We start from the raw sequence: 12,692 nt of genomic DNA, 5'->3' as shown, positions 1-12,692 counted from the left end.
ATTTACCATTGAGATGTCACAATATTGACAGATTAAGAATGTAGTATTTTAATTTCACCTTTATGATGTGGGGTTTATTGTTCTCAACACTCAACTGCTTTTAGCAAATACATGATAAGTACTTTAAATGACTAGATAGGAACAATTTCATGAGGTTCTTACTGAGCTAGGCAGAAAGGATAAACAATGCTTGCAGTTCCTTGTTCTCTTTCTAGTGCATCAAAACTCTTGCTCTGGCAGTGTGTCATCTGGCAGAATTAAGTGTGAAATAATGGTGGTCTTGTGTGACATACATACTGTGGTTTGTTACACTGAGTGATGTGCAGCCTGACAGGATGAGATGTTCAAAATCTGGACGTTAGGCAAATGTCCACAGTAGAATTGATAATCTCTGTAGTAAAGCCATTGTGTGCTCACTGAAGGACATAATAGACAAATGATGATCCTCCTGGAGTGCACGAAGGCATTTCTGCTGCTGCTCTGGGTTTTACATAGCACAAATGACTGCATTTGCAGTAGTAAAATAAAGACATCACTCACCAGCTTAGTTCCTGTTAAGGTGTTAGTCTGTTCTGCATTTCAGTGTTGATCTGTGAAAAAGGATGACTGATGGGGCTATTGAAATCAAGATAAGATAAAGCATAAGTGCATATACTGACAGTGTGAAGGTCAGCATTTAATTGAATGTTAGATAGAGGAGATAGCTTCCTTTCACATCATGATGCCTGTTTGTCCATTTACATTGTGTATCTTGGGATTTTAGACCTTGCTCTGCCATTATGTTCTAGCAGCCAAGACCCTTTATTGGCAGGATTGATGGTTCCATGGGTTGTATGTGACCTTTACAAACAAATTGTAAAGTTCTTTGCATAATCACTTCTGAGGACGGTTTGCATAAAAAAACTGTGTTGGAGAAGATGCTGTGAGACTTAGTCAGACAAATTGTTCTACAAAGCTTGGATTGAAAACCAAAATGCCCATTTGCAACCAGTTTAGAAAAACTGGCAGAGATCTAAAGAATAGGGCTAGACCTTAGTTTTATTAATTATTCTTTTTAAAATCCTTGTAGAAAAGCAAATTAAAAGGTTTGTCATCAGAGAGTGGTTTTCATTTCATAGATGAAAAGGTAATTCATATCCTGAAATCACCTGGGTGCAATACTAATGACTTGCTGTTGTGGTTTGGAGTTGAGTACCAGCAAGGTGTCAAATTCATCAATATCAGACTTTGCTATAAATATGACTTTGAGTCCTCACCCTGAGTCTTCAGTAGCAAACCCACTGAGAATGTAGATTTATTACAATCACTGAAATGTGAAAAGGAGTATGTGCTACTTGTGTAGCTTGTCAGCCACAGTAATGGAATTACAGCCTAGAATGGATGTGTAGGAATATACTTAAACACATTATTGTCAGGATCAGCAAAGGCTTTTCATGAAGGAGCAGAATCTCTTGCAGCCCGGGGCTGGGGCAAGGCGTCCTGTGCGCCCCTGTGCCTCACTCCTACTCCCAGCTGCTCCATCACCTTGTTTGTAGTGTAGGCTGCTCAGGTGTCATCTTGGAATGAGTTTCTCCCCTCCTCCAGCACCTCTAGGGGAGAGTATTCAAGAGTTCTGCTCCGGTGGCCACTGGAAACCTAATTTTTCTCAGTTCAAATTTGTTTCTAAACTCCATTTACCGCTGTGTTACACACGAGTCTGTAGGTTGTTGCTGACTGGTGTCTTGTGCTCCATTTTACCCCTCAGCATTCTTCCTTATATTTACTGGAAATTCCAGACTTTGGATGTCTCCCAGTGAATTTGCCATTTATGTCTTGTATTCATTGTGTCACTGACTGCAGTACTCAAATCTCTCCCTCTTCTGTCACTTGCAGTTGATAAAATGCCTGTTAGGAGTCTTAAACAATACCTTCAGCTTCCTTCCATGGTTCTCACTCCAGTCCTCCAGCTGTGCTATGTGCACAGTTTCTGTTTATTGATGCTAGCACACAATTTTGTGTTGCAAGCTCTCATGTTCATACCAGTTTAACCATACAGTCATCAGACATTCCTTTTGAATAGCCATGAATTGGCATGTGGATTATTCATATAAGCAGATACAGGTGTGTCTCAGGTATTTAATAAATAGTGGATCACGAGAGCAGCATGAAAATAAAACACAGATTTTGCTCTGAATTACATAAAAGAGCGTCCATGGAGAGAAAACAATTAATAACTACTTCTGATGTTCTCGTTATTACAGTGGGGAGGTTTTTTCAGTTTTGATGTGTCTGAAAATGACAATAGTTTATGGTTTGTGATTAAAGGTTTGATAAATGAACAACTTCCCTCTGCTTGAAATGTCCTTTAATAACTGGACAGGTTTGTTTCATTTTTCTGAATTCTGTGGTAGCAGCAATTCAAAACATGGCAGATCTGCGCTTTGGAGAGAATGACTTGGGAAGAGCTTGGTGGGAGTGCAGTCCTCTGGCTGGGAGAATGGACTTTGTGCAGGAAACTTCTCATCCCAGCCACAAACAGATTTTACTAACATGAAAAGGGCATATGCAATGTAAAACCAAAAAGGTTTCTGACAGCATTTAGTCCACGAGGGGTGAGCAGCACTTGGACCCTGAGTCAATGTTCTGCATATGATAAGGAATTGGAGAGGGAATCCCTATGCCAGTGCAGCTGGAAGGAGATCTCTGCTCTATGATTTGCAGTTTGTAGTGCCAGATCAGATTAATACAACGATGATTTCATCTTTGGAAAGCTTACCTGAGACTGCTATTGAGAGGTGCCTTATCCTGCTGTCCTTTTGCTGACCTGCTGACCTCTTTGCTAATGTTTCCATGTTTAGGCTGGTAATATTTACATAGCTTGACTTCACAGAAAAACAGTATCAGTGGAATTCTATAAAATTCTCTTGATGGCCCTAAAATAACCATTCTGTAAATATATACAGTTTGTTGTGGGGTAATAATGGTACAAAGATCTTAAATACATTACCTAAAATTCACCAACGTATAATGTGACTGTCTCAAAGTTATTAACCATTCTACCCTGTCACAACATTTTGGATTCCATGTCTTAAAGAGGAAAGAATCTCTGTATTGGAAGTGTGAGATTCTTAAGTACCTGTTCACCCAGGAAGAAATGGTGTTTTGCTGCAATGAGTCCAGCTTTATGATGATTGGGGGAAAAAAACTCAGACTAATTTTATCAAAACCTAAGAACTGCAATGTGGTTTTTAAAATTGTATTAATAACCCAAATATTGTTTAACTTTAAAAGGAAAATGATTTTTCTTTTCTGTACACTTAATCAAAGCTCTTACCTGCCTGAGGGAGTCAGTGTAATCCTGAGAAGCTGAAGTTACTGTTTTAATGTCCTTTATGTTATTGGTCCTCTAATAAGAATGTCCCTAAATGTTTCAATTAAAGTGAGTTTGTGATAGGTTTTTTTTTTTAACTGCAGGATATCCACCACCACCGAAATTTAATTTTGCTTTCATGCTGCAGCTTTTTCCAACAACTTTGCATGGTAACAGCCTTTGTCTACAGTGGAATTCTTACTAGGTCTAATTCCAGTGTTCAAACTGAGACTTGGTCACAATGTTAGTTTTTGCCTGAAAATAAAATGTTCTTTCCCTGCCTTTGAGAGTGTTGCATTATGCTTATCTTTGTCCCAGAAATTGATTGTCTGTTTTCTTGAGGAAGTTTAGGTGAATTTCTCACCCCCAGCATTCTGTTTCTGCCACCTTGTGCACCAACATTGAGTTATTTGTTGCAATGTTATGTCATGGAAGTGATGATTTCCTTCAGTGGGTGAAATTGTCTGTGTGCTGCTGAAGCAACGGAGTGCTATTTGAGCCTTGTTCCAAGGCTGCTGTTGAACTCCGTGGTTTATGCACCACCCTCTGACCACAGAGGTTCTTTCTCAAAGGACACAAATGCATACAGGTGAATTTATTCAGGTTAATGCAGTGCAATTACTGTGCTGTAGACCCAGAAATAAAACGACTGAACCCTGCAGTGCCCCTCTCACAACAGATCTTCTTTATATATGCCTTGACAGTAAAAACATGAAGGTGAGAATATACAGCAATTCTGGATTAACAACATTATATTTGACTTGATTGAAAATAGGGTAAAAGCAATGGCTGGGTTTCATTCTGCCTGTCTTTTGCTAAGGTTATCTGATAATCCTGGTCTTGTCATGTTTCTCTTGCAATGTCAGGCTTTTGGGGGACTTGGAACATCAGGGTTTCCCTCTAATTGGAATTCCAGATGTCAAGGTGGTGGTAGATCTGTCATGAGCTTTGTAGCGCTTGGTTCTATATATTTTTGCTTCTTAAAAATGTGAATTTACTTGATAAAGGAAAATTTCTTGAGTTTACCCTATTGCATCGGCAGAACCAGTATTATTTTTTAAGTGGTTCGTAATCCCTAAAACCTTGTATGCTTCATTGTGCAGTGCTTTGCTGATAGAAGAAACTTGTTTTTAATGTTTTATTTAGAGTCCTTTATGAAGTCATGTTCATTGTGGTTTTTTGGCTATGTTATTTATGATAGAATTCAGAACTTCTGCGTGAAACCCCTTTTCTTTTAATAATACTTTTGTAAAAGGGAAGCAGTAAATAAATCTGAAGACCTGGATAATATAGAAAATTTCTTGTAAATTAAACAGAATCACAAAATCAACTGGCAGCTGATGTGACTAAAAGAAACAGACAGTGGCGTATGGGATAATGCCATGTATAAAAATAGCAAATTAAGGATACCTATTTTTTCTGGTAGTGCAGGAACTCATGCTGCTTAATAGAACTGGTAAGTGACACATTCACAATCTATTCTTGTCATGTGAAGGTTTCTTGTTAGACACTTTTGCTAGCAGCAGCACCAGTTTAAACACAGAGTTTAGTAACAGCTCAAACCATCGTCAGACCTTACCTTAGACCCAATAGGATCTATTTGACATGAGCACCCGTGTTCCCCAGTGTGACAGAGAATAACCCTTTCCTGCCTTTCTCCAGACACCCGAGGAGCTGGAGGACGTGTCTGACCTGGAAGACGAGCAGGATGCCCGCAGCCGTACCAGTGTCCAGACCGAAGGGAAGACTGACCGGGTATGTGTGACCAGGCATGGAGGAGCACTGTGAGCAGGGGGAAATGCTCTCGTGTTCTCCTCCTGTGTTCTCTTACTGGCAAAATACAAGTAGTAGTTTGTAGATACTTACTGTCAAATACAATAAGAAGAGATCCACTAAAGCTTTCAAAGATCACGTTTTCATGCGTGGTCTTCTACTTCTTGGCTAAACCAGAGTACTTCTTTAACAGAATGCTTTTCTTTGGAAAGAAAACTATAAGGAACACATACTTGAGAGGGCACAAACCGAAAAGTAGATGACGAAGACCAGTGGCAGGTAGGGAGCTGGCTGTCAGCAATCAGAGGCACAGGTTGGTGCTATGGGGGGATGTCTCTTGGATGTGCTGCTCCTTGTGAGGTGGAAGGGACTCTTACACATAGACTGTGGTTAATGCAGGTAAAAATCCCCAGTACTTTAACGTTCCAGTATGGACATTTCTAATTTTTTTTTTTTCCCATTTCTCTCTAAAATAATACAGTTACTGTAAGTGTTCCTTTTTGTGGCATCTAGATAGAAGTCATGGCATAAAGCCTGATTCTATAGTTTAGAAACAGTTTTCCTAGACAGGTCCTGCTATCGGGGCCATAAATGGCACATTACCCCCCAAAAGCAATAGAAAATTATAGCTTTGACTAAATGATATATGTATGCACTCAGCCTAAAGTACCATATTGACAGACACCTGGACATACTTTATTAAAGGAGATGTCTTAACAAATCTAGCAGCCACAAACAAGAACAGTGATTTAAGGTCTCTTTGTTTGGAGTGCTATTTGATATTGATATTTGATGATTTATACCCAGAAACTGTTTAGCAACGTGAGGGATCTGTGTAGGGAAGATAGATGCTAAGGTTTAGGCAGTGTGTGGCTGTGTGGTGCAGCAGCTTTGTGTCCTGTTCGGAGGCTGTTGTGTGCAGTGTTAACACCAGGAACTGTTCCAGAAGTGCTTTGGCAAGATTGCAGGGCAGTCTTTTTTCCTCCTTGAGTTCTTTCTCTTGGGCATTTAAGCTATAATAATTCAGTTTTATTTATACATATCTGGCTCCATATTCATTCTGCACAGGAGCACTCTTGATTCCTCTTGCTTTGTCAAGAGTGTTGTTATTTCTTGGATATCACGTCTCTCACTGCTCCAATGGGGAACTGGTGCCTTTTTGCTTCCCATTTTTTATCACAACATGTAAAACCAGATGTGATGTGTGTATGCCACTTGTAACAAAGGCTACATCTTAACTAGCAAATCCTGTTTCCCTTATGTATGAAAAAGTCATGTATTATTAATCCCACCTTCAGACTCTATCTCCAAAAAGAGAGAAGAGTAGAGGTTAGTGGTGAGATAGTAGGACTGGGATTTGACCTCATATTTATCTTCCTGACTCATCTTGAAAATGTTATTTCATTGATCTCTTCCCTCAGATAATTTCCTGTTTCTGAGATGAATATGATAGTGCCTCTGGCACCATCCCAGGCTGAGGGATACAGGTCAACTTGGGCAATGTGCTGTGAGATCTCTGGGTATTTAAACTGGGTAAAAATACTGGTGATTATTTGTAGGGTGATTTTACATCCTTGAAGAAGAACTTCCTTAGGATTCAAGCCCTTAGCTACTATAAAAACAGTACTGCTTGTGGATCCAAGGACTAATGCAGTTTTTCCCAGCTGAAAGTTAGCTCTTCCTCTGGTGGTTGTGTATAGTTTGTGGAGGCTTATCACAGACTAATTTATGCTTATCAGTGTAATTCCACTGAGGGAGATAGTGGCTTGTTATTGTGGGATTCTGTGTTGAAGAGTGGTGCGAGTAGGATTTTGCCCAGTTCATTTTCAACTTAAAATACAGTGTGCATGTTAATGATCAGGAAAAATTACTTTAAGTGCTTGACGTTACTAAATTAGTGATGAGAACAGCTTAGCTTAATTTCAAAGTTGCTGCTGCAGGTTAAGGTCATATTGAGGAAGAGGCAAGATGTTTTACCTCACGACTTAATCCACTTAGGGGTGGCAAGAGCAGAACTCCTTCAGGCAGCCACACACCCACTTTTTTTTCTGAGAGTTCTGCAGACAGTGTTGTGGATGCATGGACAAAAATGAGATTAAGATCACTTTTTCTGCACTTTTGTTACACACTGTGTTTGTGCAACAATTCTGGGCACATAAAAAGTTGATTCAGTATGTTCTGTGAATGAGAAAATCCAGGCAAAGTTATTTCCTTGTTTTATTTATATTGCATTTTAAATACGACGATCAATTATATAGCTCTAAAAATCTAAGAGTATATAGCTCTAAAAATCTCTGAGAGTAAATAAAATAGTAAAGACCAAGAAAAACTGTTGATATTTGCGTGAAAAAAGTAATTAGAATGGAAATTAGGTTTTCCATTGGATTAATTAGCAATTTTTATTCAAGTAGCAAATATTGTACATCTAAGTCCCTTCGTTAAATGAAGTGTTGACATACGTTAACAGGAAGCATGTACTATTTTGTTAATAAAAAAGCCAGTTTTAGAATATTTTCTTCTTTATTTTTTATCAAAGCCCTACACAAGCATGAAATACTGATAAAAATTCAAGCATAATGAAAATAACTACTGTAATTTTGAGTAGGTTCTATGAACAGTAATTTTGACACTTGATACATAGAAAAAGATTCCCTGTCAGGAGTCATGATCTATCAAAAGCATTTAATTTTCTTGCCAATTTTTAACCCAATTTCTGTAAAGGGAAGAGATTAAGTTACTGAAATACTTAAGGTTGTAGCAGTATATTATGTACCTCTATGAAGTAGAGCTGGAAATAACCTCAAGAACTTTGCTAATCCAGCCATTTGGCCCAGGGCAGAATAAGTATAGTTCTTCTTGACACACACATTTATGTAAACAGTTGCATGGCTCTCTCTTCTTAGCTCATTAGTGGAATTGATGGTTTATTGTAAAGTTATTGTCCTTACACCTCATATGTTGCAATTAACATGTTAGCATCCATCTGCAGAGGACACAGAAAATGTGAGGTTCCTTTCTGTATATATATTTTTTTAATGTACATTCTTTTTCCGTGGCCTCTCTGTTTTGGAGACTCCAGGCTGCATAACTTCAGTAACCTTGATTTACTCTTCAAGGTAGCATTTCCTGTATGTTCTTTTAGTCTCTCTCTCCTCTGGGTGCTCTGCAGCTGGTTAATGAATTCTTGAATTTTGTGTCCAGACTCTTCATATTGCTGAATGTGTGATCTCAACAGCACACACGGTGAGGTTTGCACTGTTTCCTGCCGTGCGCATAGTTCAGAAGGAGCTTTGGTGTGAAGTTTGCCTTTCTGCCAAGAGCACAACCTTTTATCAGCTAAAAATGCCCACCCACACATCTGCCCATGGCTGGTTCCGTCTCAGTTCTGTGAGTGTGCTGTGAGGGGTAAACCCTGTCCTTGTCTCAGCTGTGGTACACCCCGTGATGTTTCCAGGTCAGTTCTCAAGTTCACTTGGAGTTGTAAACCAGTTGTCTTCCACCGCGAGTGTGTGGTGTGTACTCTTGGTTCTGTGGAAACACTGACTAATGCCAACGTCAGGGCAGCTTCCTTCACAACTTCTCCTGATGGATCCCTTGGCTTGGTGTGTGTTGTTGCTAAGTGCTCTGCAAGCAGTTTTCTAACCAATATTACGTCCACCCACTGGAGATTACATCTAGACTGTATTTCTCCAGCTTATTTATAAGGATGACATGGGAGCCAGTGGCAAAGTTCTGGTGAAGCCCAGACTTAGGACATGATGCTTTTTGATCTCTAGGCCTATGGCCCCAGGACAAAGAGAAATTACATTTAATATGCCATGGTTGCATCATCTAAGCCAACCTTCTTAGTGAAGACTGATGCGAAAATGGCATTAAACACTTTGTTTATTATCTGCCAATAGTTTTACCTCTTTATCCGGTTTATCCAATTATATTGTATCTAAAAATACAGTGGAACTGGCATGGCAGAACAAATTAAGCACTCTCTGAACTTGTTTAGGGAATGCTGCACTTCAGCAGCCTTGCTGCAATTCTTGAAACTGGGAGAAGACAGCTGGTGACAGCAGGTACTAAAGTATCAAAAGGAACACAGCTTCTCCCCACTGTCAGCATCACACACCACACAGTTCACCTCTGGGGCCGTGTATTCACTTAGCTGTGAGTGCTAAATATCCAACATCATCTCTGTCACCTCTTTATCCAAACTCAGAGAGTTATTCCCTCAGTAGGAAAAGTAGTAGTAAAAAGTAGTGGACACATCTTACTCATTTTAACAGAATCCCTTTTGACTTGGTGGTGTCTCCGTGAATTCACTTATGAACATACTGGTACTCAAACAGAATCAGACTCAGGGGATGATTTGGCTTGGAAGGGACCTCAAAGATCATCTAGTTTCCAGAGCAGGATGTCACTCACCAGCTCAGGTTGCTCAGGGCTCATAAAATACACATGTGTATTTTATGACAGTGGTCTGCAAAGTTCAAGAAAGAACAGGTAAAAGTCATGATTGGAACTGTTGTGAAACAGTATGATTGAAATATATTTCTGTGCTTGGAGTGATTTGCAGGGGTCCTCTTCTTTTTCACCAAGTGTTCAGCTGACTGCAGCAGGAGAGCAGGATCATACCAGAGCGCATCTTGTGGCTGCTGAGGCTCTGGTGGAATGAAAACCTCAGTTCTCAAGACAAAGTAGGAATACAAATCCTTTCTTTTGGGATCCCTGCCATTACCTTATAACTACAGTATGTGAAGAGCGGGTTATTTGGTATTCTTGCTTGTAAAAGCTCTGAGAAGTTTTTCGTGTGCTCATTTGGGAAACTGGGGTTTGTGTCCTTGTAACCTACATAATTGCAGAAAAACAGCATTTTCCTCTTTTCATGACATCTTGCAGCCTACAAAGCTGAAAGTGTTAAATAATTTTCAAGGGAGATTCTTTGATTTGTTGCCTTTCTTTCCTTCCTGGTCCCTGTAAGTGGTAAGAATGGTGCTGGTGTGGATCTGGCCAGTCATTTGGTTTTAGGGGTCAGGAAAGAAAAAAAAAATGTCAGCCTGAGATTTTAAGAGCATAATCAAAATTTATGTGAAAGTCAAATCCTTGGAGAGCAGCCAGAGAAAAAGGTAGGCAAAAGGCCAGTTCTTAGGGTTGGGATGTCATTGGCCAGCAGTGTACCAGGGAGAGAAGAGTCAAAATCTTCACTGCTTAGTTACGCCCCCATGTGTCCTTACACGGCCTTAATAGTTCAGTTTCTTTGATGGAGAACTGACTGAAACGTGGAAAGGTAATGAAGGGAAATGTCAGTCTCACAGGGTAAGTCAGGTTGCACATGGGACAATTCAAATAACACAAACTGCAGTGTTGGAGACTCCAGCTACCAGGGACAAACAGCCTTGAGAAAAGTTAAGTCAGGGAAATTTAAGAAAAAAATCGACACCTTTTTTTTTAATAGAAGGAAGGAAGGAAGGATGTATCACAGATATAACTTCTCCTCTCACCTAGTCTTCTGTTATATGCTGCTGCAATGGTAACATTTTGTCTTAGAAATAGTGAAAAAATAATTTTCTCTCACTGGGCAAAATAAACCTGCACTCATGTAGTAGTCATTCAATTTAGCTCTTTATTTCACAATTACTGTTATGTTGCATATTTTGATACAAAGATAAATCTGTGCTTAAAAGGCTCTCTGTACAATTGCTTTATTATGTTGGACATGGTTTTAAAGCAGTGGAAGGAAAGGAAGAAAAGACAAGGTCAAAATTACAATTTCCTTTGCCCTTTGTTCCAGTGGATAATGTCTCATTCCACCTGAAGCTCATTATTGTTGGCAGATAGCAGGATGCTGTATGTCACAGTTCCCTCATTAAAATGCCATCTTTCTTGTGGTTTCAAGATCCAGGCCTGTGATCTTGAACTCAAAACAGTGTTGAAGCTGGGGGCTAGGAAATACCACAGACGTCTCCCCATCAGCAAAAATGTATGAGATCATGAAAGTTCTCTTCCCTCTGTAGCCCATTTTGAGTTTTTTTACCAACATGGGAGCAGTAGCCTCAAAATAGCTGCACTTTCTAATTCTGGCCACTGTAAGACGGTTCCTTCCAACCTTAACCATTCTGTGATTCTGTGTGATTTTGTGCCTACAATTACAGGTACATGCTGGGAAACCTGTAATTTCCAGTAATTTGTGTAAGTCAGAAAGCTAACCCTGTGACTGTGATTCCAGCGTAAATAAAATCTCTGAAAAGGCATGGCTTGAAAAACATGCACGTTATGTGTAGAACGATTACTCATTTTATTAATTATAAACAGTTTAGCCATGGCCTTAACTTTTCATTTTATTGGTGGTAGATAATGTTTTCTAAACAAGAATAAGTCACAGAATATTTATTGTGTAATTACGGAGTAATGATAGTGCGTCAGTAATTGCTGTCTGTAGTTGTGAGTTCCTGGTGGCCTGAAGGGAAGGTGTGAGATAAGGACCAGCGTGGCTTCTCTCTCCTGGGGTAGGAGGTGTGATGAAGGGCCAGGACCTCCATGTGGCCAGGTAATACCCTAGCCCCTGGCTGCTTGGTGGCCTGGTTCTGACACAGGAGGGCTGTCTAACCCATGACTGTGGCAGGCTGGTCATCTTGTTCATGAAGAACATTAGGCAAAAACATTTCACTCACCATTTTCAGGAACTTTGGTAATCTTATTCACATCCTGATTTCTGGCATGTTCATCTATTTGTCTTCTGCAAAGAGAGAAGATGAGTATTTGAACAATTTAAGTGTTTCCAGTTCCTAAAATGATAACACAGAGCCTTTTCAGAAGAGAGGAGCATACCTGAGTGTTTCAGGACAATTAATCCTTTTCACTGATTATTTTGTACCTGAAGCAATACTGCATTTTGTAGCTTTTACATGTATCATACTTAAAACTACTTAGGCTCCTTAGACCTAAGAAACAGGAAAATTTATTGGTCATATTTCATAAAGGCCCTTTGGAAGAATTTAATCTTCTTTCTCTCACTATGTTAAAATAAATGGTTTCAGCAACACCACTATCCCCATTACACTGAGATTATTTATTTGGCCCAACCCAGTGACATTATACAAATTCTGAAATTTAGAAGTGCTCAAACTCAAACAGTTGGCTCAGGCCATAGTGTGTTTAAACTATGTATTTATTAATGTGCAATGGTTTTGTTTAAAAAAAAAATACACTGACGTAGATGTTTTACAAATCAAATTATTCTGTTTTAGGCCAAGATGACTCAACTGCCAGAAGCTGAAAAGGAAAAGATAGCTGAGCAAGTGGCTGATTTCAAAAAAGTCAAGAGTAAGCTTGATGCAGAGATTGAAATCTGGGATGATACCAGCAATGACATAATTGTTCTGGCCAAGAGGATGTGTGTGATTATGATGGAGATGACTGATTTCACAAGGTAATTATGTAAAAAAAGGTTCTTGGATACTTAGAAATGCTGGAGGCCATTGTCACACTGTTACAGCAGCAAATACAGAGATTTTAATGTCAGGTCATGGCATCTCTGAAAAATTAAGTGGCTCAGCTAATGCAGCTTATCAGGTAGGAG

At 39.4% G+C, this 12,692-nt stretch overlaps 1 protein-coding gene across 14 annotated transcripts in view; it reads left to right on the top strand.

The window, feature by feature from the left end:
* The window catches only part of CTNNA3 (catenin alpha 3), a 444,137-nt gene that overhangs the window by 376,552 nt on the left and 54,893 nt on the right, over positions 1–12,692 (top strand). For all 14 annotated transcript variants that reach the window (XM_058421607.1, XM_040071778.2, XM_058421606.1 and 11 more), the window contains 2 exons: positions 5,012–5,104; positions 12,361–12,542. In XM_058421607.1, the coding sequence (XP_058277590.1) occupies positions 5,012–5,104; positions 12,361–12,542 (275 nt within the window). The remainder of the gene's footprint in view (positions 1–5,011; positions 5,105–12,360; positions 12,543–12,692) is intronic.

The sequence above is a fragment of the Hirundo rustica genome, chromosome 8 (genome assembly GCF_015227805.2).
Source record: "Hirundo rustica isolate bHirRus1 chromosome 8, bHirRus1.pri.v3, whole genome shotgun sequence".
NCBI lineage: Eukaryota > Metazoa > Chordata > Aves > Passeriformes > Hirundinidae > Hirundo > Hirundo rustica.
The sequence above is the reverse complement of the archived record's forward strand: the minus strand, read 5'-3'. Positions and strand labels throughout refer to the sequence as shown.